We start from the raw sequence: 21,897 nt of genomic DNA on the forward strand, positions 1-21,897 counted from the left end.
CAAAATAATGTTTTTGTGCTGAAAATTCCTTCTAAAGCGCTGTCTACCACAGGGCTCCCTTCATTCTAATTTTCTATCAACTGTCCTGTTAAGTGAACTAGGTCTCTAGTAACAGAGATAAAGACAAATCAGAGGAACTGAAGGAGGGTGAGGACTCATGCTGCCCACAGAAGCCTATGGAGAGAAGAGGGGGAGGAGGGAGAGACACACAGATGGCACAGCAGCTAACAGAAGGGATAACTAGGATATAAGTCACATAATGGCCAGATATAGCATTACTCCACACAGCAGCTTATTCTGAAAAGTCATCCAAAAGTGTGGGTACACCAAGTAAAATGTGGTTAAAGTCATGAAGTCAGAACAATATGGGTTCGGCTCACTTCCCACTGCATTTTGTGAAACCAGTGCTGGCTCTGTCCTCCATGCAGAAAACTAGAGACCAGGACAAAACCATAGGGAAGCGTTTGCGAGCCAAAGACACCAATGGTCATGGTTTCCATTCCAGCCAGTCTTTTACCCTGGATTCTCCCTTATGGTGCCGCCCAGGTCACCTCCTGATTTTCGTTCCCACATGGTTTTCTGCATTAAGGACCAAACTAGCAATGGTTTCATAAAATGCAGTATAAAACCTGCCTTGGAGAGAACACTCTGTTGGACACACATAACCTACAGCTCACAAAAGCTACTCCTATATGTAGCTCTACATCCTTAAAACATTTCAGCTTTCTTTTTTTCAGATCCGGCAGCCTTCATGAAGTCTGCAATCTATTTGAAAAAAATATCACAGCAGATACCAAGAAACACATCCCCAATCACATTGAAGTCAGTAGGTAAAAATCAGATCTCTTAAAAGCAATGATATAAGTTAATTGTAAAACTAATGCAAACTTTTGTAATTTTGTACATCAATTGGTTACCCATTGTTTAATGACCTACATGATCAATCAAACGGCCCACAATATATGATGGATGATGTTTTATACAGGACTCCAAGATGCAATTGCTGTCGTTTTTATTTTTTGTATAATACACAAAAAAAATGGGAGGATATTTCAGGCTTTTACTGCTTTTATTCCAAATATAGGTGATAGAACTGGGGAGGTAGCAGCTCAGTACACAAGAGAGCTAGAGAAGACATGACCTGGCACGTTAGAAAGATAGTGAAGCAGTGAACTGGCATATGGAAATAACAAGCAAGTGGTGGTCCAGCTCCAGTGTGAAGAGAAACTGGGAAATTAGGAGTTTAGCACTGAGAAGCTTAACCCCTTCCTGACACATATGGCTATATATATCCAATGCAGTTAGGACATATATCAAAGTCCACAGCATATGCCTTGTATGTAGCAGGCTCAGAAGCCAAAACCGCTCCATGCACAGTGGGCTTCAGCTGTGTTTGACAACCAACACTCACACACAACAGCCACGATTGGAGAGAACGCAGATCGTGGCTCTTAAGCCTTTAAATGCCCTGATCAATCAGGATTTAAAATGTCCTTAACGGCCCCACCACAATAATGCTGTGGAATTGCTGTCCAGGTGTCATGATAGCGTGGGGCCTTCTGAAGGCCCACTGGCTGCCATGATTGTTTGCTTATTAAAACATGCCTGTGACCTGTCTTTAATAGGCAGCCTGCAAAGATTCAGTATAATGCCCCTATGGGGACAAAAAAATAAATAAAAAGTAAAAATGACTAAAATCTCTTATCACAAAAAAATAAAGACTATAAAGTTTACAAAGCCCTCTTCCCAGTTGTCGCACCGAAAACAAAATTGGAAAAATTGGTATTGCTGCATCTATGAAGGTCTAGTTTATTACAATATCACATTATTAATCTTCCCAAACTGTGCTCTGTAGAGTCCTTGAGGCTCAGCGAGCGACAGTCGGGTTCCGACCGAAGGTTTCCGTGGTGAGCAGCAGGCGGCTGCTCACCCCTGTAGTGTTTACCGCTGGGGTGCCACAGCTCCCGGCCAGTAATCACACTGTGATGCTATCTCCGATGCAAACTATGATGTCAGTGTGCACCTGGGATCCTCCTCCACCGAGTCCTCTCCTCCTCAGTTCCGCAGGAGAGGACTTAGGGAAGAAGCGTTCCAGGCGCACAAACTGCTGTCCGTGTGTACCAGGGATCAGCGCTGAGTAGAGGAAGAGCAGCACTGACTACAAGGGGAAAGTAAGTAAGTTGGGGGGCTGTTAGTACTGGAGCTACTGTGGGGTTAATATTACTGTGGGGTTAATATTAGTGTGGCTTCTGTGGGGTTAATATAACTGAGGGGGTTAATAATAATGTGGCTACTGTGGGGTTATTATTATTACTGGGCCACTGTGTCGGCTCACTATTACTACTGGGGCCACTGTGAGGGTCGCTGTTACTACTGGGGCTGCAATGGGGGTCACTATTACTACTGAGGCCACCAATATAGGGGGTCACTATTACTACATGGGGCAGATTTGCTGCAGAATTTACTGTAGCTTTAGCAAGAAAGTGGATGATATTTTGAAAATTTCATCCACACACTGGAAAAAATCTGCACAAAACTTGTGCAGATATTGACATGTGGTGCGGGATTTAATTACGTAGTATGTTAATTTAAATGTAATGTATATCAATAGCACATCCAGCGCTCCAACGTTACTCCATTTTTGTTTTTTTGTTTTTTTTAAACAGCCCTGTCCTTTTTAGAACAAAATTATATGTTGTGATTAGCCCCACCCCTAACCCCTCCCCTGACCACACCTTGGGGCTCCACGATAAACCTGTGCTTCAAAAAGGGCTCCATGGCTCACAAAGTTTGGGATCCACTGGTCTAAGCTAAATGTTGTTGCAAAGAAAAATATGCAATGCCAGAATTGTGGTTACTTTGCTTTTTATTCAGTTTTTTTTTTCTTGGAGACAATCAAAAAAATCTTATTTATCCCAAAATGGTACCAATAAAAACTCTGGGTCGCCTCGCAGAATACAAACCCTCACACAGCTTTATTGACAGAAAAATAAAGTCATGGGGCCAAAAGATGGTGACAAAGCAAATTTAAAGAAAATATTTTTTTTTAAGTACTACTACATAAAAAAAACAAAAAACATAAATTTGGCATTGCTGTATTCATATTGACCGACAGAATATAGAGATATGTAATTTTTACTGTAAAAAGAACCCCCTCTTCCAAAATGGTGTATTTGCGTTTTCTAAAGTGTGATTGTTCTTAGTAAGAGAAACTAAGTATTCTTGTAGCTATGATACCTTTTACTGGCAAGATTACTTTTTTTTTCTTAAGGTGCTTACAGACGAGTGCGTGCGTACATAGGTGCGCACAAAACCATGCATCTATTATAACCATTGGTTCCTTATGGTGTGTTCGCCTATTTTACAGGCGTGCAAATGCACATACCTGCAAAACATAGGACATGCGTGCACCATAGGTCCATGGTGCGTGTCATTCTTTAAAGGGGAATCCCCTTGTCACTGAACACTGTGACTAGCACTGTCACAATGTTCAGTGACAAGGGGATTCCCCCCGAGGAGTAAAAAAACCCTGCAACAGCTGTGGCAGAGGATTTCTTCATCCCCACCAGGAGTCCCCTCATCACTGAACACTGACAGCACTGTCAGTGTTCAGTAACAAGAATTCCACACCTGTAGCACAGGAGAGCGATGTTCTCCCAATGCTTCCAATTGAACCAGTGCTTCTGCAGCCCTATTGAAAGCAATGGGCTGCCGGCAAGTCCTGCAGAGATTTTCGGGGAAGGGCTTTAAATATAAGCCTTCCCTGAAAATTATCACTAGAATGTCTTAAAAATAAAAAAATAATATATATACACTCAACTCTCCACAGCTGCCGGGGCTCATGCGCGTCCAGCTGCGTCTTCTCCCTGCACTGCTCTGAATCTCTTTCAGCAGGCGGGCATTTTAAATCCCCGCCTGCTGAAAGGGATGTATGTGATTGGTTGCGCGCTCAGCCCATCACAGGCAGCGCTAGGCATTCATTAAATGACAGCTGAGCACTGCTTGTGATTGGTCACAGCACTCAGCCAATCATATACAGCCCCTTCAGCAGGCAGGGATTTTAATTCCCACCTGCTGAAAGATTCAGAGCAGTGACGGGACCCAAGCTGCTAGACGTGCCTAAGCCCCAGCAGCGGCTGAGAGGTGAGTATTATTTTATTTTTTACACCAGATGGGAATGATTTTTAGGGAAGAGCTTCTATTTAAAGCCCTAACCTGAAAATAACCGCAGGGGTGCTAGCATCGCAATCCTTTGCCACAGCTGTGGCAGGGGATTCTTTACTCCCCGCGGAGATTAGGAAATCCTTTGCCACAGCTGTCACATTATATATAAAAAAAATATTTTTATTTTCCACAAACCAGGGGTGATTTTCAGGGAAGGGCTTATATTTCAAGCCCTTCCAGGAAAATCACTGATGGGGTTGCTGCCAGCCCATCGTTTTTAATGGGGCCGCCGGCAGCAGTCGCAGCCCCATTGAAGGCATTGGGCACAGACCTGCATTCACGCGTGTTTGTGCACGTACGTGGGTGCACAGTTTTGTACGCACTTATGTACGCACACACTCATGTGAATATACCCTTACTGAGAACAAATCACACTTTACTCCACTGGCTAACACGGTATCAAACCTTTTTTTCATATTGCATTTTCTAATACATTCTATAGAATGTTAAATGGTACAGTTGAAAAGTACAACCCATCTCACAAAATAAAATAAGCGCTTGTGTAGATATGGAACTAGAGAAATGAAAAAAAGCTATGATTTTTTAAAAATTGGGAATACCAGATCTGCAGAATGTGATTTGAACGTAGCAGCATCATGAAAATGCTAAAGGAACAGTTTGGCATTTAGAAAAGCGAGGTAAAGAATGGTCTGTCATATAGGAAGACTGGGCAAGGACAAAATCTGGCATACGAATTAACAAAAAGTGATCTGACATGCAAAATAACTGAGGAGCTGTGGTTATGGTATAAACCAAACTAGAAAAACAGCTGCTATTGACATTATGCCACTGACTTAACACCTAAAATAAATGTATTTCCTCAGTGCAGAGGTATATATATGTCGCCATCTACCAATGACTTTTACCAAAAGAGTTCAATGATTGACAGTGAAAAGTGAGGCACTATGTAAACCACAGGCTCCGTCATACACGTGTCCACCCTGCAAGCAGGGATTTACACCAATAACTTCACACGTTGTTCTGCAATGTCTCCATAAGTAGCACTGATGTTACATTATATGCTACAAACCACAGTGTGTTTTAGGGTAAGAGATATCCATGTCTGTGGGTTTGTTTTCGCCCTTATTAATCCTTCACTGACACGAGTATGTCTAGCAACAGGATTTAAGGCTCCAGGCTAAAAGAAAAAAAATACAATTGGCAACATCTGTTACCCTTACCATTCATATTATTGATCTCACTGCTATAAAGAGCCAGCATCACCACCTTGTGTTACAAATTGGTTACTACAACCTGTACTGTGCAGATGATAACCGTTAATGAGATATCCTTGTTGATCATATGCAAATACCTTCCCTGTGTGATGGTGAATAATACAAAGCAGACTGTTTCCTATCCCTACGCATTTCATCAAGACACCATGTTATCTAAGAAGTGGGGGCTTGTGTATATAAACCTCTCTCTCCCATGTCTGCAATGGTTTGCAGACCCCATGAGATAAGAAGGGATCCCTCACGCACAAGGTTTTTCTTTCCAGTGCAGTCAAGGTTGCCCAGTTTTGCTATTCATGAGGTTCTCTTGATTTTACCCCTTAGATCATAACACAGGAACGCTCACTAATATGAACATTTAAAGTTTACACTATGTATAGGCTATAATACTACTGAATTGCTGATTGCTCATTTCATTTTTTAATTTGACGCATACATAGAAAGTTTGTCATTGTGTAGATGACTCTGTAAAAGATTGCAGACATACATAAAACTTTTTACTAAAAACATTACCCAGTCAAGTACGTTGGTTTCCAATATAATCAGACACAGCAATAAGTAATAGAATTTACTCTTAATCACATTCTAACATCTTATTTACTTCAAATGTATACAATTTGGATCTCTAGAGGCTTTCCTACTCCTCCCCACTCTCACATTACACCTCAATATGTAAGCTGGAGAAATTGTCAGGTCATACAGCCTTGCTGTTGGATCCCAGTGAGTGCATGGAAGCAGAGTGCTTAATGCTGATAAGCACAGATGAACATTAAGGTTTTCCAGCAGCTCAGACAGCATAAAATACTTCTTTATTTCAGCATTTTAGTAAGAACATGAAAAAAATGAGCATAGATGTTTTGAGAAGGACGTTTTATGCCATGGCTGGGAGCTTCTGCTTGAAACAAAAGGGGTGTTTAACTCCTTAACGCCACAGGGCGTAACTGTACGTCCTGGCTGCGGGGTACTTAACGTACCAGGACGCACAATTACGCCCTGTGGATAGCATCCCCGTCCGGATGTGGCGTGACCGCCGGATGTGACGCATTATTCGTCACGTGACGTGTTTGCGGTCCGCGCCAGGAGATAACGTCGCAAGTGCAAGTATTCAGCTGATGGAGTTTTTACTAATAAAAATGAAGTTTTGGATTCAACTTAATCTATGACCTCCTGAAGTTTCCTATAAGGTGCTGTTTACTTCTATTTTCCTGTGGATAGCACAAGATCAGAAGAGATCCCCGTGCTATCCAGCAGTGGGAGCCGGCAGTCACCAATAGCTGGCCTCCCGCTGCAACAGTGGGGGTGCATCAGTACAGCAACCCCCGCTATTAACTCCTTCTCTGCCGAAATCTATGTAGAACATGGCACGTAAAGGGTTTACAGGGGGAGCGTTCTCCCTCTGTGACGTCATCAGACTCTCGCAATGTAATTGCGAAGAGCCCGATGGGTTGCCATAGCAACAGGTCACCAGATACAGGCATCCTGCATTGGCAGTGCCTATGATCGCAGATACAAGCGATAAGGCAATGCAGGACAGGAGTCCTGCAATGCCTTATCATAGCAATCATAGGTGCTATTGTACAAATGAGACATAAAAAGTGTAAAAATAGATTTAAAAAATGTAAAAAAAAGAAACATGTGAAAAAAAATGTGCTTTTTCCCCATATTAGCATAATTTTGTTTTTCAAGATTAAAATCCGACATATTTGATATTGTCGTATCCGTAACGACGTGTATAATAAAGTGAACACACTTTTTATCCTGCACAGCAAAAAAAACAAACTAAAAACCTGAGGCAAAATGCTTATTATTTTCATTTTGCCTCGCAAAAAGCACAATAAAAGTGATCAAAAAAGCCATATGTACCCCAAAATTGTACAAATAATAACTACAGAAAAAATTAGCCATCATATAGCTCTGTTTATGGAAAAATATAAAAGTCACAGGACTTTGAATGCAGCAATTAAGAAAAAAAAAATTTAAAAAAAGGGTTTTTACCGTGGAAAAACCTAAAAAAAAAATAAAAATAAATTGGTATTGTTGCCACCCGCAGAAAAAATGTATATTGTGTCATTTATGCTGCATGATTAACGCTGTAAAAAAAATCTATGGCAGAATTGATGTAAAAACTACAGCTCGCAACACAAAAATCAAGCCCTTGTATGGCTGTGTCGAGGGAAAAATTCAAAGTTATGGCTTTTGAAAAATGGAGATGAAAATTCCCCCCAAATCGTAGCATCCTTATGCCCAAAATAGGCCATGTCCTTAAGGGGTTAAACATTGATGTTTTTTTTTAAATTCATGTTCTTACTGAAAGGAAAACCTTCATTTTCTTCTGTACACCCCCAATATATGCTTCATCTCCTGGGGTCCCCTTGATCTTGTAGTTGGAGGAGGTTGTATTTGGTTGCAATTTGCTTGACTGTACACTGCCTGTTCATCAGAACAATTCTTAAGATCCTTCTCTAAATGCTTTAATCATAAGTTGTTTACATCTATAATATGCCCTTTCACTGGCCGTTTTTCCTTGATCACTCCATTTTGGTATACTCTTGAAACTATTGCTCAAGACGAATTCACAAGGTTGTCAATTTTTGGAATTCTGAACCCTGGCTAGTCTAGCACCAATGACCAGCTCTCGTTCAAAGTCACTCAGATCGCTTGATTTCACGGTTCTAATGTGGAGTTACACTGAAATTAATCCATGGTCACATGTCTAATTTCCATACAAAAGGGAGCTCTAATAAAGTGGTCATAAAGTGTATTCACTAGAAAACTATCAGAAATGCAAATTTCCATCTCTAAATGAAAGATTAGTCAGTGAACCCAATTTTTAGCAACTCTCTCAAATCTCATTCATTTTGGAGGTTTTCATTTTATTTGTCAGGTCTTATTATACCTTGACATTGTCAACAAGCTGTCATCTTATGGTTTGTTTGTGTACACAAGAAAATGTAATTCATTAACAAATGAATGTCCAAACATCCATCCATACTTAACCCTTTCCAATCCACTGTCTGACATCTGAAGACATTATGATTTAAGGCTGTATAGCTCCGATATTGGAAGACGTCCGTTGGGGTGCTCTTAATGTATATTGCCAGCCTCTCTGCTGTTGGAGCCTATCCAATGTGTCACCTCATGCAGTACTGGCTTTAGCCAGCATATAGCGCTGTTGTATAACAACAGAAAGAGTAAGGGCCCTAGGAAAACCAGAATACAAATGGCATTGGAAAGGGTTAATACTTTGCTGCAGAACGATGCTCTGTGTGGCCACTTATTTCCCCTACATTAGCCACAATTTCATGTTATACAAAGCCTAATGGCATCACCAAATCTGCTACAACAGAAACTAATAAGACAAGGGTTTCCTCTGTGGACATATAGCAATGTAGCAGGGGTTGCCTAAAAAAGAAAACTTCAAAATGTTAACCCTTTCCAATCCACTGTCTGACCTCTGAAGACATTATGATTTAAAGCTGTACAGCTCCGATGTTGGAAGACATCTGTCGGGGTTCTGTTATTGTATATTGCCGGCCTCTCTGCTGTCGGAGCCTATCCAACGTGACACCTCATGCAGTACTGGCTTTAGCCAGCATATAGCGCTGCTGTATAACAGCAGAAAAAGAGTACGCCCCCTTGGAAAACCAGGATACAAATTGGATTGGAAAGGGTTAATATAAGATCACCCATTCACAGCAGGACGTTTATGCATTCAAAGTGTAAAATAAAAAATACATTCCAAGTCGACATGAGAAAGTAATGAAGATATATTAAAAAGTTGCTATATTTTGCATTTGCAGATCTAGAGCCAATGTTAATTTTAAGGTGGAACTTCACTTTAATAACTCCATTTTTTAAAGATGATATTTTAGTGCAAACAAATTTATCTAAAAATATGGTGCTGGACAAATAAAGTGTAGTAAGTCAGACTATTAAATTGAATAGGAATTACTTCAAAAGGTTTCCGGGCAAGCACTATTTATGACCTATCCTTAGGATAGCTCATCAATAGTAGATCAGCAGGGGTCCGCTGCTTGGAACCCCTGCCAATCCGCTGTTAAGAGCTGCAGTTATCCAGCTGGAAAGCTCATAACTCAATCTGTTTGGCAGTGGTCCTGTTTGGTATTGTAGCTCCCTTCCAATCACTTCAATAAGAGGGAGCTGCAATACCAAACTGAACCACTGCGGAATGGACAGAGTTATGATTTTTCAACCGGCTGCTGGCAGCTCTTATCAGTTGGAGTCCAGAGTGGCCAATCGGTTATTGACGAGCTATCCTAAGGTTCCTTTTACGCAGAGCGATTTATCATTCGCATGAGCGAATGATGACAGTTAGCTTGTTGGCTCATACAGCTTGTTTATACAGCCAGATACGTAGCTTGCTGCTTCACTCAAATCATTCACATTCACTGCACCTGTGAATGTGAATGAGCGAACAATCGCTGTTTACACGCAATGACGCGTAAACAAGTGAATAATGATTTTTATGCCTGCATAAAATGAATGAAGAATGAGAAGTGAATTAATTCTCATTCATTGTTTAATAGTCAAGCTGACCCCCGGCAGCAACAGCTCGATAAGCCGCGCAGCCGATTGGGGCTGTTCAAGGGGCCTTTAAATGCCCTTGTCAATTCTGACAGTGGCATTTAAATCCCCCGAACGTTGTTCGGGGGTCCCGTACGACCCTACACAATGAGATCGCAGGGAGCTGTGCGGGTGTCATGGCAGCCGAGGTCCTTCTGAAAGGCCCCAGTGCTGTAATGGCAGAATGCCTACCAAGCCATCCCCATGGGGTGGCCTGATAGACTGCCTGTCAGATTGCAGCATGACAGAACACTAATTTGTCGCAGAATGCAGTTAAGTGCGTTCTGTGAATCATTGTGTTCTATAATTTTGGCCGCATGCGTTTGTGCGCATGTAAAATTCGCACATGTGATTGCTCCCATTGCAAAGCATTGGGTCTATATAGATGCGGATCACAAACACAACTGTAAGACGCGCGTACAAACTACCATGTGACTGAACCCTCTATCTTTTGACTGATATCTGGCGGTGGCTCCCATAGACTATGTATACACGCCACACTCAGCCGTCTGAACGGGTGCACAAATGGGAGATGCAGCCATGACTTGGTCACGGCTGCCTCTCGTTCATGCGACTTTCGGTTGCGCTGTGGCCGTGACACAGCCAACCGAAAATCAAGGTGCCCATGTGAAAGAGCCCTTAAATTGGTTAGGGTCCAACTTTCAGCCCCATTGCCAATCAACTGTATAAAGAGAAAACAAGTGGTGAAAACATATGAGTCAGTCTTGCAGTGTGCTAATCACAGGCACAGAGCTCATTACAAGACCAGATCTAATAACCGTCCTGTACTATGTGTGATCATCATCACATGGGCAGTATGGGCGTTTATCTGCTGGAAATAAACAGTGAAAATTCCTATTCCATGACAACAAGCAAAGAATTGCTACATAAATTATATTAAACAGCATATTTAATATATAAATATTTTATTATATTAAAACGGCCTAACACCTTGTCAGTATTCACTGATTCATAGATCTACAATAAACATTTGCTAAAAGCATTATATTTTACATATATTAGAGGATATTTAAAGGGACATGATAAAGGACTTTCGTGATTATTATTTTGCACTTTGAAGATTGAGTTGACACTAACACTTCCCCAGATTTTGAATGATATTATTCTACTATGAGGGTTTCATAATATATATAGATAAATAAGACATAATAGCAATGAGACCCAATGATGGACACATAGTATATACACAACACAATCCACAAGCAACCATTAGGTTATAATGAGGCCATTTCCTCTATTTTGTACCGGCAGCGCACATTCTGGTAATGCAGCTCAACAATTGCAGTTAGCAACGCTAATGGCCAATGATCCCAAGTAATTAGGTGAGCAACTTGATGAGCGCTCCTTACTGTGACGGACATCTCCAATTAACATTCTTGGGCTACAGCTCTCTTCTGTAAGCAGAATTGATGGTTGATTTGTTATGAAGTAGATGAGAAGTTACCATTTCCTCAAGTATGTATCCCAAATTGTTATTCATGACAGCTCTTCATTGCAGAGAGGGCCAATTGTCTAATGCTGTAAAGGACAAGTCAGACAATGTTATATAGGCTCTGGGGTTAGGGTGGTTGTCCAAACTGCCTCTAATAATAATCCACTGACCTCTGCTAGTATCTGTACAGCGCTAGCTGCACTACTGTAGTGGCACCCACTCCATCCCCATCACTCCAGTAGATCAGTTAGTAGCAGGCGCAGCCTACCCAGTCACACCACACTGAAGAGTAAGAGGATGGTATGTGTGGGGAGTGCTGGCCGCCTGCTTGGTACATAACCGTTGTCACGTGGAGCCAGCCAGACTGTGGAATGCCAGGGCAGCAGGAACAGGAGAGAAGGGAGATCTGGCTGGGTCCCATGAAGTACTGCTAGAGGAGACTGTCTGGGAGACCCCTGACTGATGCACAATTGCACCACATGTGCGATACTATCCATGTAGATATGTATTACATATATATGCATATGTGTCTATGTACTTGTGTGCACCTGGATGTGTAAAAGTATGCTGTGTACGCATGTGAAACGTATGTATGTAAAGGAGTAGCTATGTGTTTGTTGGGTCTTGTTCACACTAGCTTCTGAGGTTTCATTTGGAACGTCCTTCGCTAATTTCTGTTAAAATACAGGATTAAATAGTACAACATGCTGCACTATTTCATCTTATATAATGCTGCACGGACACCAAAAGGACCCTATTATAGTCAATGGTGCTCTTCGGATCGGTCATAAGACAGACGAGATTTGGACAGCACATAGACGGGTCGTCCGATGTGAGTTATGTCCAAGAAGCTTGGGCACAATTTTTAAGTCACCCATGTTCATGTAGCCCAAGTTAAATTAGTCTCCCCTCCCTAATTGACTGAAATAATTTTTATGCGGTAGTCACGAGTCAACGTAAAGGACTTTTCCCATCTTATACAACTTCTAGAAAAGGAGACGTCAAACTGAGCAAACTATTAAATCGCAGGTTGTCCATTACCTTCAATATTCTGCGGCCCAACAATGTTCACTGCTTGGTGTGCAGGGTACTCCACTCTTGGCCTTGCAACACCAAGCTCTTCCATCACCCCATGAAGCAGCCGCTGGATGTCTGCCTCTGACACACGATCTGGACTTCGTACACTATGACCGAAAACTGGATTCATCAAACAGAAGATCATCATCAGCATGGGACAGACCAAAGAGATGACAACACCGGTCTCCATCTTTACCTGAATATACAAACACAGAGTTCTGTTACGTCACCAACATGGTCATACGCAGTCAAGTACTTCACAGGTGACCAAATGTAGTTTCATACAACATAACAAGTCGGCTTGTAAATTTGTAGGATGATGAATTAAGTAATCCTTAAACATGAATTGTATGCTTTTTATTGCAGAGTTGTCCAAATAAGTGATCAGCTGTGATCTGCAAGTGAATCTGCAGCGCCTCTACAGGGGGAATGATGTATAACATAGCTCTCAATGAATCAATGGTAGGTGTGTAATGCATGGACAAGCCAGGCCCTCCAAAGAGTGCGAGAGACTCTTTGCCCTGCTTTAGGTAAAATGATAGTAGTGTCAAATAAAGAGATTCCCCTTAAAGGGGTTGTCTCGCGAAAGCAAGTGGGTCTATACACTTCTGTATGGCCATATTAATGCACTTTGTAATATACATCGTGCATTAAATATGAGCCATACAGAAGTTATTCACTTACCTGCTCCGTTGCTGGCGTCCCCGTTGCCATGGTTCCGTTTAACTTTGGTGTCTTCTTGCTTTTTTAGACGCGCTTGCGCAGATGCATCTTCTCCCTTCGGCTGGTCTTGGAAGCATCGGCGTTTTGGCTCCGCCCCCTTGTACGCATCATCGCGTAGCTCCGCCCCATGACGTGTGCCGGTTCCAGCCTCCCGATTGGCTGGAATCGGCACGTGATGGGGGCGGAGCTACGCGATGATGCGTACAAGGGGGCGGAGCCAAAACGCCGATGCTTCCAAGACCAGCCGAAGGGAGAAGATGCATCTGCGCAAGCGCGTCTAAAAAAGCAAGAAGACACCGAAGTTAGACGGAACCATGGCAACGGGGACACCAGCAACGGAGCAGGTAAGTGAATAACTTCTGTATGGCTCATATTTAATGCACGATGTATATTACAAAGTGCATTAATATGGCCATACAGAAGTGTATAACCCCACTTGCTGCCGCGAGACAACCCCTTTAACTAAGAAAACACCACAAATAAAGGGTATTTGAACACACACACACACACACACATTAAATATATTATATATATATATAAAAACATTTTTTTTTTGATCAGACAATCCTTTAATGTACCGTACTAACCACCCACAGCTAATCTACCTTAAATATTTTTTTCTCAATTACTGCACTAATTATGATTCTGGGAATATAGTTATACTTTATGGGGACACCAAAATGTGGGGCACAAACACAACTGCATGTTCGAAACAAAAAGTAGAAGGATCAAAAATACACTTTTTTTTGAGATTTTGGAGATGTGTTACTAAGGCCTTTTTCACACAGGCTGCAAAATCGTCACTACAAAACGCATGTATGTGACGCTCATGGTTTCCAATGGGTTCTTTCAGGCTATAGAGCATTGCTCATGTGAAAGAACCCATTGGAAACCATGGGCTGCCCATACATGCGTTTTGTAGCAATGATTTTGTAGCCCGTGTGAAAAAGGCCTAAAATGCCTGTGTAGCTTTAGACCCCCTACACACGAGCGAAAATTCCGCGGCGGGACTTCCCACAGAATTTCCGCCTGTGGAAGCTGCCATAGGATTGCATTAGAAAACGCAATCCTAGGCAGACGGCCGCGATTTGTCCACGAGAAATCATGCGCAGAAAACAATCGCTGCATGCTCTATTTCTATGCCCCGCACAGAAATTACACTCTCTGGCTCAGCTGGCCGGCAGCTGGCTCAAAGAGCGGGAGAGGCGAGTGCCGCGCTGGTCCCTGCAGCGGGACCCGACCCGGCCGTCTGCAGGTGGCCATAGGCTTTCTGTTCTTCCATGAAGTATTACCTCGAAGGCCCAATGTCAATGTGTGGTTTTGATGTATTAAACATGCACGGATCTCCCACGTGGGAGATCCGTAGCTCTAGCCGTCCGTGAGAAACAATAGGCCGTCCGCTACTGAATTAAACCCTTCAGATTTGATTTTTAGGTGCTTTGCGGATGCCCCGCGTGGATCTAAAATCGCAGCATGCTCATTTTATCGCGGATCCAGCACAGATGTTGCTCCATTTGTCTCTATGGGAGATGAAAACACACAATCCGCGATCACCCGCAAGCCATTAAAAAATAGTTTTTAAGATGATCCGCAGTGCATCCACTGCAGATATCTGCATTCAAAATCCACGCGTGCCCCTTTCCTGCAAGGCTCAAGCACATTTTTGTTATGTTAGTTTTTGTTACATTGTAAGGGTCTGCATTTTTTTTCTATTAGACTACAAAAATAAAATAAAATTCCTTTTAACTGACAATAATAGGACCTGCCTGATGACAGCAATCAAACCCTCTGGATTTTTAGATGTTTATACAAAAGTATATATTTTTGAATGTCCAGATGACTCAAATAAAAAGAATGAACCAACTTTGCAATATGTCTTCATTAAAAGTTTCCCATTATTTTGTTTCTACAGCTCCTATACTGACCTAAGGGTCTATGGAAACAGGACAGAAAACTCTGCAGTCAAATCCTGCAATCATAGGCCAATCTGTCCTCTCCTTCCAGCTACTTCACCAAATGTACATTTGCACAACGTAGGGAACAACTGAAAGGAAATATGACTGCAAGATTAGACTATACAGGGTTTATTTGTTGTCCGTTACCAGGGAGATGCATAAATCGGTATAAAAGCTGCAGAAAAAAAGACAAATAGAATTTTTAAATTAAAGACCCATTGCAAAGTGGCTTCATTTTTGAATTTAGTTCTGAACATATATATAGCACTTAAACCTTTAGTGACACGGCTTTTTTGTCATTTTTTGTTTTTGCTCCCCACTGGATGCAGGATTCAAGGACGTTTACTGTAGAACTTTAGAAACTTTACTTTTTCGTCTAATTTTCTCTTCTCCCTCCCAGAGTTATTAAAATGTAGATACATCTACTTTAATAAATATTTATTGCCCTAGTAGTTTCCCCATCTCTCCACTGGAGAGCAGACCTTGGCAAAGAAAAGGCTAAAAAATAAATAGGTTAGACTAGGCCACATGTATACATGTAAGCTGGTGGGTACATGTACATGAAATAAGCAATGATTATATTTCATATATGATAGGATGTTTTTAGATACAATTGTATATATTTGTACATGAGAAAGATACATTTATATTACTATTCATATCTGATAATTGTATGCAAATGAAAACAATTGATCGGCCTCTTATTTTCCTATTGACTAGCTAGGCATGTAATTAGCCTCAACAATCAGTTAAAAGCAGGGTTAAAAAGGGTTAAAAGCAGCCAGACAGTTCCCAGCATCACTTTAAATACAATGAAATTCAACCATAAGAAATGCCTGCAATACATTACACAACACGTCTGACCGCCTAATTTCACAAGGAGTTCGCGGTAAGGACGTGATATTCAGAAATCTAACCAGAAAGAAAATACATCATGTCATGCATAGAGAACGGAATCAGGAGACTTACAAACATGGAGGCTGACAGCTGGGAGATGCACGATCTGAATGAGAAGAGGAGGCAGCAGGGAGGGGGGAGCGAGCATGGATGCAGATGGAGCAGATATGTGGGCGGCAAGCTACAGCGGCAGGTGAGGAGGGAGGATAACAGTCATAGACAACCTCTAGCCCTGGAGCTTTTTGGCCTTTTCTCTATAAGAGACATACATTTGTACTCGTCCTAGCATCTAAATAGAAAAAGTTTAGAGATTATCCTGTGTAGGGAATGGTGATAACACGGCACCGGTCCAGAAGCAGACGCCCGCCCTAATGGTTGTAAACACATGATACATACGGCCATACGTAGCCAAACCATGCTCACCCACTGTGGTCAATGGCTACACAAAACAGTTCAACTACTGGCCACTGTGGGTGGGAATAGTATAGCAGTGTACATGTATTTCTACCCTTTAACCTGTTTATCCATTTGCCAAATGCAGCATCAGAACCAGTTTCAGATGAGTATATTACTGGTGTATTTGTGAGCTAGCAATGCAGATGAGCATCCCAGCCCGACCACAGCTCTACTGACCTGAACTCCGCATCATAGGAGGTACACCCTAACCAGAATGATTACACAAAGACCAATATTACCACTATACAGTGACCACATAGCGGTAGATACCAGTTCTACACAAGCGTATGTACATTATACAAGTCATTACAGCCAAGCTATATTTAGTGAGTCACAGGTGACGTCCTCTGGAATTGCTCGCTTTTTCCTGTCTTTTCCGACCAGCCCAGACCACCATAAAGATTTCTTTCAGCCACAACTTGTGTCTGCAAAGTTTGTAACAACACATCTTTGACTCCTTACTTTTTTAACACCCTATTAAACCTTTTCCAACCTACACAACATCTACATCTTGTAGCTACCACAATTCTGCACCTGTTGTCACATCTGGCCCTATTGCTGTGCCCAATGTGTGGAACGCTGTCCCAAACACTATATTTCAGATTAAATTTTGTCATAATTAACCTAAGACAAAAAAAAAAAAATAGTACTGCTGAGACAGTGCCTCTGAAAACAGTTGTGCCAAATAAATAGCACCACTAAAGATAATAGAGCCAATCAGATAATACCCCATATTATGCTGCACCACACAGAAGTAGCCTTTTTGTGCCCCCACTGTTGCGCTCCTTACAAAGTAATAGTGCCCACTTAACAGGAGTACCTGAAAGATTTTTCTTTTTAATAACACTCCCCTTAGTTATAATAGTGCCCCACAGTTTTACTAGTGTCCCATAGTGCCTATTTAGTATTAATAGTGCCTCCATATGTATAATACCCTGTTTCCCTGAAAATAACACCTACCCCAAAAATAAGCCCTAGCATGAATTTTCAGGATACAGAATGATTTTCAGGCTTTATGAGAATGCTTAAAATATGCTTCTCTAAAATTAAGCTCTAATTACAGTTAATAAAAATGTTTTAATATAGTCCAGGCAGCTATACACATAAAAAAGTTTAACATTTTGGAGCAAAAATTAATATAAGACACTGCCTTATTTTCATGGAAACAGTAGTAACCTGGTGCCTCTTTTGCAATAATAGTTCTCCCATAATTATAATAGTGCATCTATAGTAATCGTGCCCCCATAGCTATAATAGTGCTCCTAGTAATCTTCATTAATGACTGTGCCACAAAAGAATAAGATAGAAAAAAAAACAAAAAAACACACAACTACTATATTTAGCTGTCCATGACAGTCGCGGTTTTCTTCTGGCCCGGCCCAGGCGGCACAATGAAGTCATCCCATTGAGCCACCTACGTTAACCCCTTAATGACGCGGCCCCCTTTTCTTTTTCCATTTTTGTTTTTTCCATCCCCCCCCCTTCAAAAAATGGTAACTCCTTTATTTATCCATCTACGTCGCTGTATGAGGGCTTGTTTTTTGTGGGAAGAGTTGTATTTTTCAATGGTGCTATTTAAAGTACCATATAATGTACTGAAAAACTTTTAAAAATTTCTAAGTGGAGTAAAATTAAAAAAAAAACAAAAAACAACATTCCACCATCTTTCAGTGCGTCTTGTTTCTACGGCGCACAAACAGCAACAAAAGCGACATAATAACTTTATTCTATGGGTCAGTACGATTGCTACGATACCAAAGCTACATAGTTTTTTTTTACTGCACTACTCTTTTTTTTCAGACATTTAAATTTTCAATTATTTTCTGCGGTCATCTTTTTATTTTATGATTTAGATTTTTTCATAATAGATATGGCAAAAGGGGGGCGATTTAAACTTTTTTTTTTTTTTTTTTTACAATTAACAAAACTTTATTGATTTTTTTTTTTTTAGTTTACTTTAAAGTCCCCCTGAGGGACTACAACCAGCGATGCTTTCGACTGCACAGCCGCAGTCTTTGTCAAACTTGACAAAGACTGCGGCTGTGCAGTCGAAACGTCGCCTGTTTTTTATGCCAATGAAAAATAAAGGGACATCCATGCGGATGTAAACTTTTATTATTGCACCTAATTGTGCTGTTCATACTTCTTGTTTGGACTGTTTGGAGGACTGGATCCAATCCAGTTTTTTTGAACCTGCACACGTTTTTGCCAATATTGTCATACCCTACCTGAAATTAGGTGCTGCTGTGGAACCCTTTATCTACAATGTCATTAGTGATACAAGGTAGAGAGGTCACTGCACCCCTTTACTGTGATTTGGGGGCAACATCCACTAGGATAATGAAGATGGATCTCTACCCCATGCTGATAGAATGTGCATGATGTCATATCTGTCTCAGAACTGCCTTTGCCTCTCACAGAAACCTTTTCTCATTTTCTAAAAAGCAGTACTTTCTTCCTTAGTGTGAGGCAGGAAAGAACCACCATCTTCTGAATCAAGGATGGCCAGGAATGTTTTCTGGGTTCCTGAAATGAGGCTGGATTTCTGAAAATTAATAACAAGCCAGCCCAGTCTGGTGAGGAGATTTGTCATTTAATTTAGGCGTCTACACATGGTTTCCGGTGTAGCAGCTATGACTAGCAAATTATTGAGGTATAGAATAATATTCACATTTCTCTAAGATAGGTTACCATTTCAGTGCCACCTTGGTAAATACCGTAGAAGTGGAATTGCCAAAGAGAAGCATATAAATTGAAACTGGGAGATCTCTGAACTCAATCTACAGTAAATCTGGAGTACCTCTGATATATTGCCTCTATGAGAATGTGGTTATACGCATCCTTAAGGTGGGTTGTGCACATAATATTTTTTTATTAAATTAGTGGAATTGCGGATCTAATGGTCTCTATTTTAAATCTATGATAAGTGATGTATGTATTGAGTGATTTCAGGTTGATAATAGTTCTAAACCAACCATTGGGTTTGCCAACCAATAATAATGGAGAATAATAGCCAGATCCCTGTTCCTCATTGGGTACGAAGATAACTGCCACCATGGTTAACAGGTCCATCCTCCATTCTTACCTGGAGAAGGGGGGATTGAGGGGGTGTCATTTAGAACTTTTTGGAAGTATTGTAAGTTCTATTTTATATCCAGAGGATGTTGCCCAATACCTAAGCATTCTTAATTACCTGTAATTAGAGATGAGCGAACGTACTCGGATAGGCACTACTCGTCCGAGTAATGTGCCTTATCCGAGTACCGCTGTGTTCGTGCTGAAAGATTCGGCACGCGCTGCGGAGCGGGGAGCTGCAGGGGAGAGCGGGGAGGAACGGAGGGGAGATCTTTCTCTCCTTCTCTCCCGGCCGCTCTGCCCCGCTCCCCGCTGCGACTCACCTGTCAGCAGCGGAGCGCCCCGAATCTTTCAGCACGACCACAGCGGTACTCGGATAAGGCACATTACTCGGACGAGTAGTGCCTATCCGAGTACGTTCGCTCATCCTTACCTGTAATGCATTTCGCATTCTAATAAATATGCCCCCTCTCAAACTCGGTTAACTGTGTGAAATCTTTGATTAACGCAGAGGCGTCTAGTGGTCAACAAGCTCTACACAAGGGTGGAGAAGGATGTCCACTCCACAAACATAACCTCTGAGAAACCTTTTTATAGGCCAAGTGTGAAACCACTTTTAGGGCCTCAGGTGGCAGGATCATTCATCTAATCATGTCACCATTCCAAATGTGTGAGATGTAACTGCAAGCCGAGTTTTGCAGCAAAACAACTTCTAGGTGCGTTATTTTTTATTTTATTTTTTTTTACAAAAAGGGGATTCGGCCATTTTCATCAGCCCCACTAAAATGACTGGAACAGCCACCGCTCTTCTTCCTTTATTACATCACTGCAGGGGGTGCAGCGATCCCACAATGAGGACACATGACCCCAGTTCTCGGGATAGGTGGGAGACCAACACCAATCAGACTTATCACCTATACACCTTTCCTTCAAAGCATAGTTATCTACACACTAGAAGTGGTCTTCTGTGGACATCTAAAACAGCGTTTAACAATGTTCCTAAACCAAGTGCACCTAATTCTGTCATGTACTATGCTGCTAAAAGTACAGTAAGAGGATAGTGTGAATGTGCCCATGAGACATGTGACATCAAATATATCCAGAAACAAAAAGGAGATCGAAAGAATGTGTTGAAAGAACTCCGTTTACCAAGATTAATGAACTTCGTTAGGCTGAATGCACACAGGCAGAAATTCCGTACAGCATTTCCGCTGTTGCACGCTGCCATGAGAATGAACCTATTGAAATTAAGGAGTTCGCTTCATCACGTTTTGCAGGGGTGAGTTTCATGCACGCAAAGGCATGTGCAAACATGTTTGTCTGTTTAAGCCCTAAATGTGTTTTTCCCCACGATAGATTTATGCAAGCTTCATTCAGACAGACAGTCACAAAAATTCCTGCAACAAATTTGTCAAATCTGAAAATGCAAAACTTAGATATGACAAGTCTCACCTTTCCACAAAAGCCTCTAATTTTTCAAGCTACGTCTCATGGCAAGTGGGAAATTAAAATCATACTCAAGTGTTCTAAACACCAGGTTCTCCTTACCCTCTCATTTACTGCTGTTTGCACCATTTTATGACAGTTAGTTCTGATTTTTAGGTGGCCTTCCCCCATTTTTGTGCTGCTTGCGATTCACTTTCATGGGGAAAGCAAGGTGTAGGCAAGCCTAGAATTCTGCCAGTAGTTCATTGTCCTGATACGTGGCGAGTCCAACCACCACTGGAGTGACTGCTGAACCCCTGGCGGAATCCTTATCTTCCGCTCGAGGGATTGTGCTAACCTGTCCCACCTTGACAGTATCGCCCACTGCAAGGGGCGGGAGTGGAACTGGGAAAATGGAATCGCCTCGAAAGACAATACCATCAGTCCCAAAACCCTCATCGCATGGCGGATTGCCACCGGCCGCTGCGATAGAAGGGACCGCACCTGCCTCTTAAGCAGCTGACATTTTGCTTCCGCTAGTCACTGGACCCCGTGCCGTGTCGAAGCACATCCCCAGGTACAGCATGCGTTGAGCTGGCACAAGCGACGATTTCTTGAAATTGATCAGCCAACCGAACCTGGTAAGCGTGTCCAGGGCAATCTGCATGCTTTCCAGGTTGTCCCGCTTGGTCGGGGCTTTCACCAGAATGTCGTCTAGATACGGCATGGCAACGACCCCCCTGGAATGCAAGATTGCCATCACTGCCGCTAAGACTCTTGTCAACACCCTGGGAGC

The 21,897-nt window shown here is 41.8% G+C and overlaps 1 protein-coding gene across 2 annotated transcripts in view; it reads right to left on the reverse strand.

Annotated features, from left to right (window-relative positions):
* Nucleotides 1–16,322, reverse strand: part of SCG5 (secretogranin V) — a 32,162-nt gene extending 15,840 nt beyond the window's left edge. For both annotated transcript variants that reach the window (XM_066608512.1, XM_066608513.1), the window contains exons 1-2: nt 16,218–16,322; nt 12,535–12,766 (exon numbers count right to left, since the gene is read on the reverse strand). In XM_066608512.1, the coding sequence (XP_066464609.1) occupies nt 12,535–12,766; nt 16,218–16,223 (238 nt within the window). In that variant the 5' untranslated portion in view covers nt 16,224–16,322. The remainder of the gene's footprint in view (nt 1–12,534; nt 12,767–16,217) is intronic.
* Between the last annotated feature and the right edge of the window lie 5,575 nt (nt 16,323–21,897).

This window comes from Eleutherodactylus coqui, chromosome 6 (assembly GCF_035609145.1).
Source record: "Eleutherodactylus coqui strain aEleCoq1 chromosome 6, aEleCoq1.hap1, whole genome shotgun sequence".
Classification (NCBI taxonomy): Eukaryota; Metazoa; Chordata; class Amphibia; order Anura; family Eleutherodactylidae; genus Eleutherodactylus; species Eleutherodactylus coqui.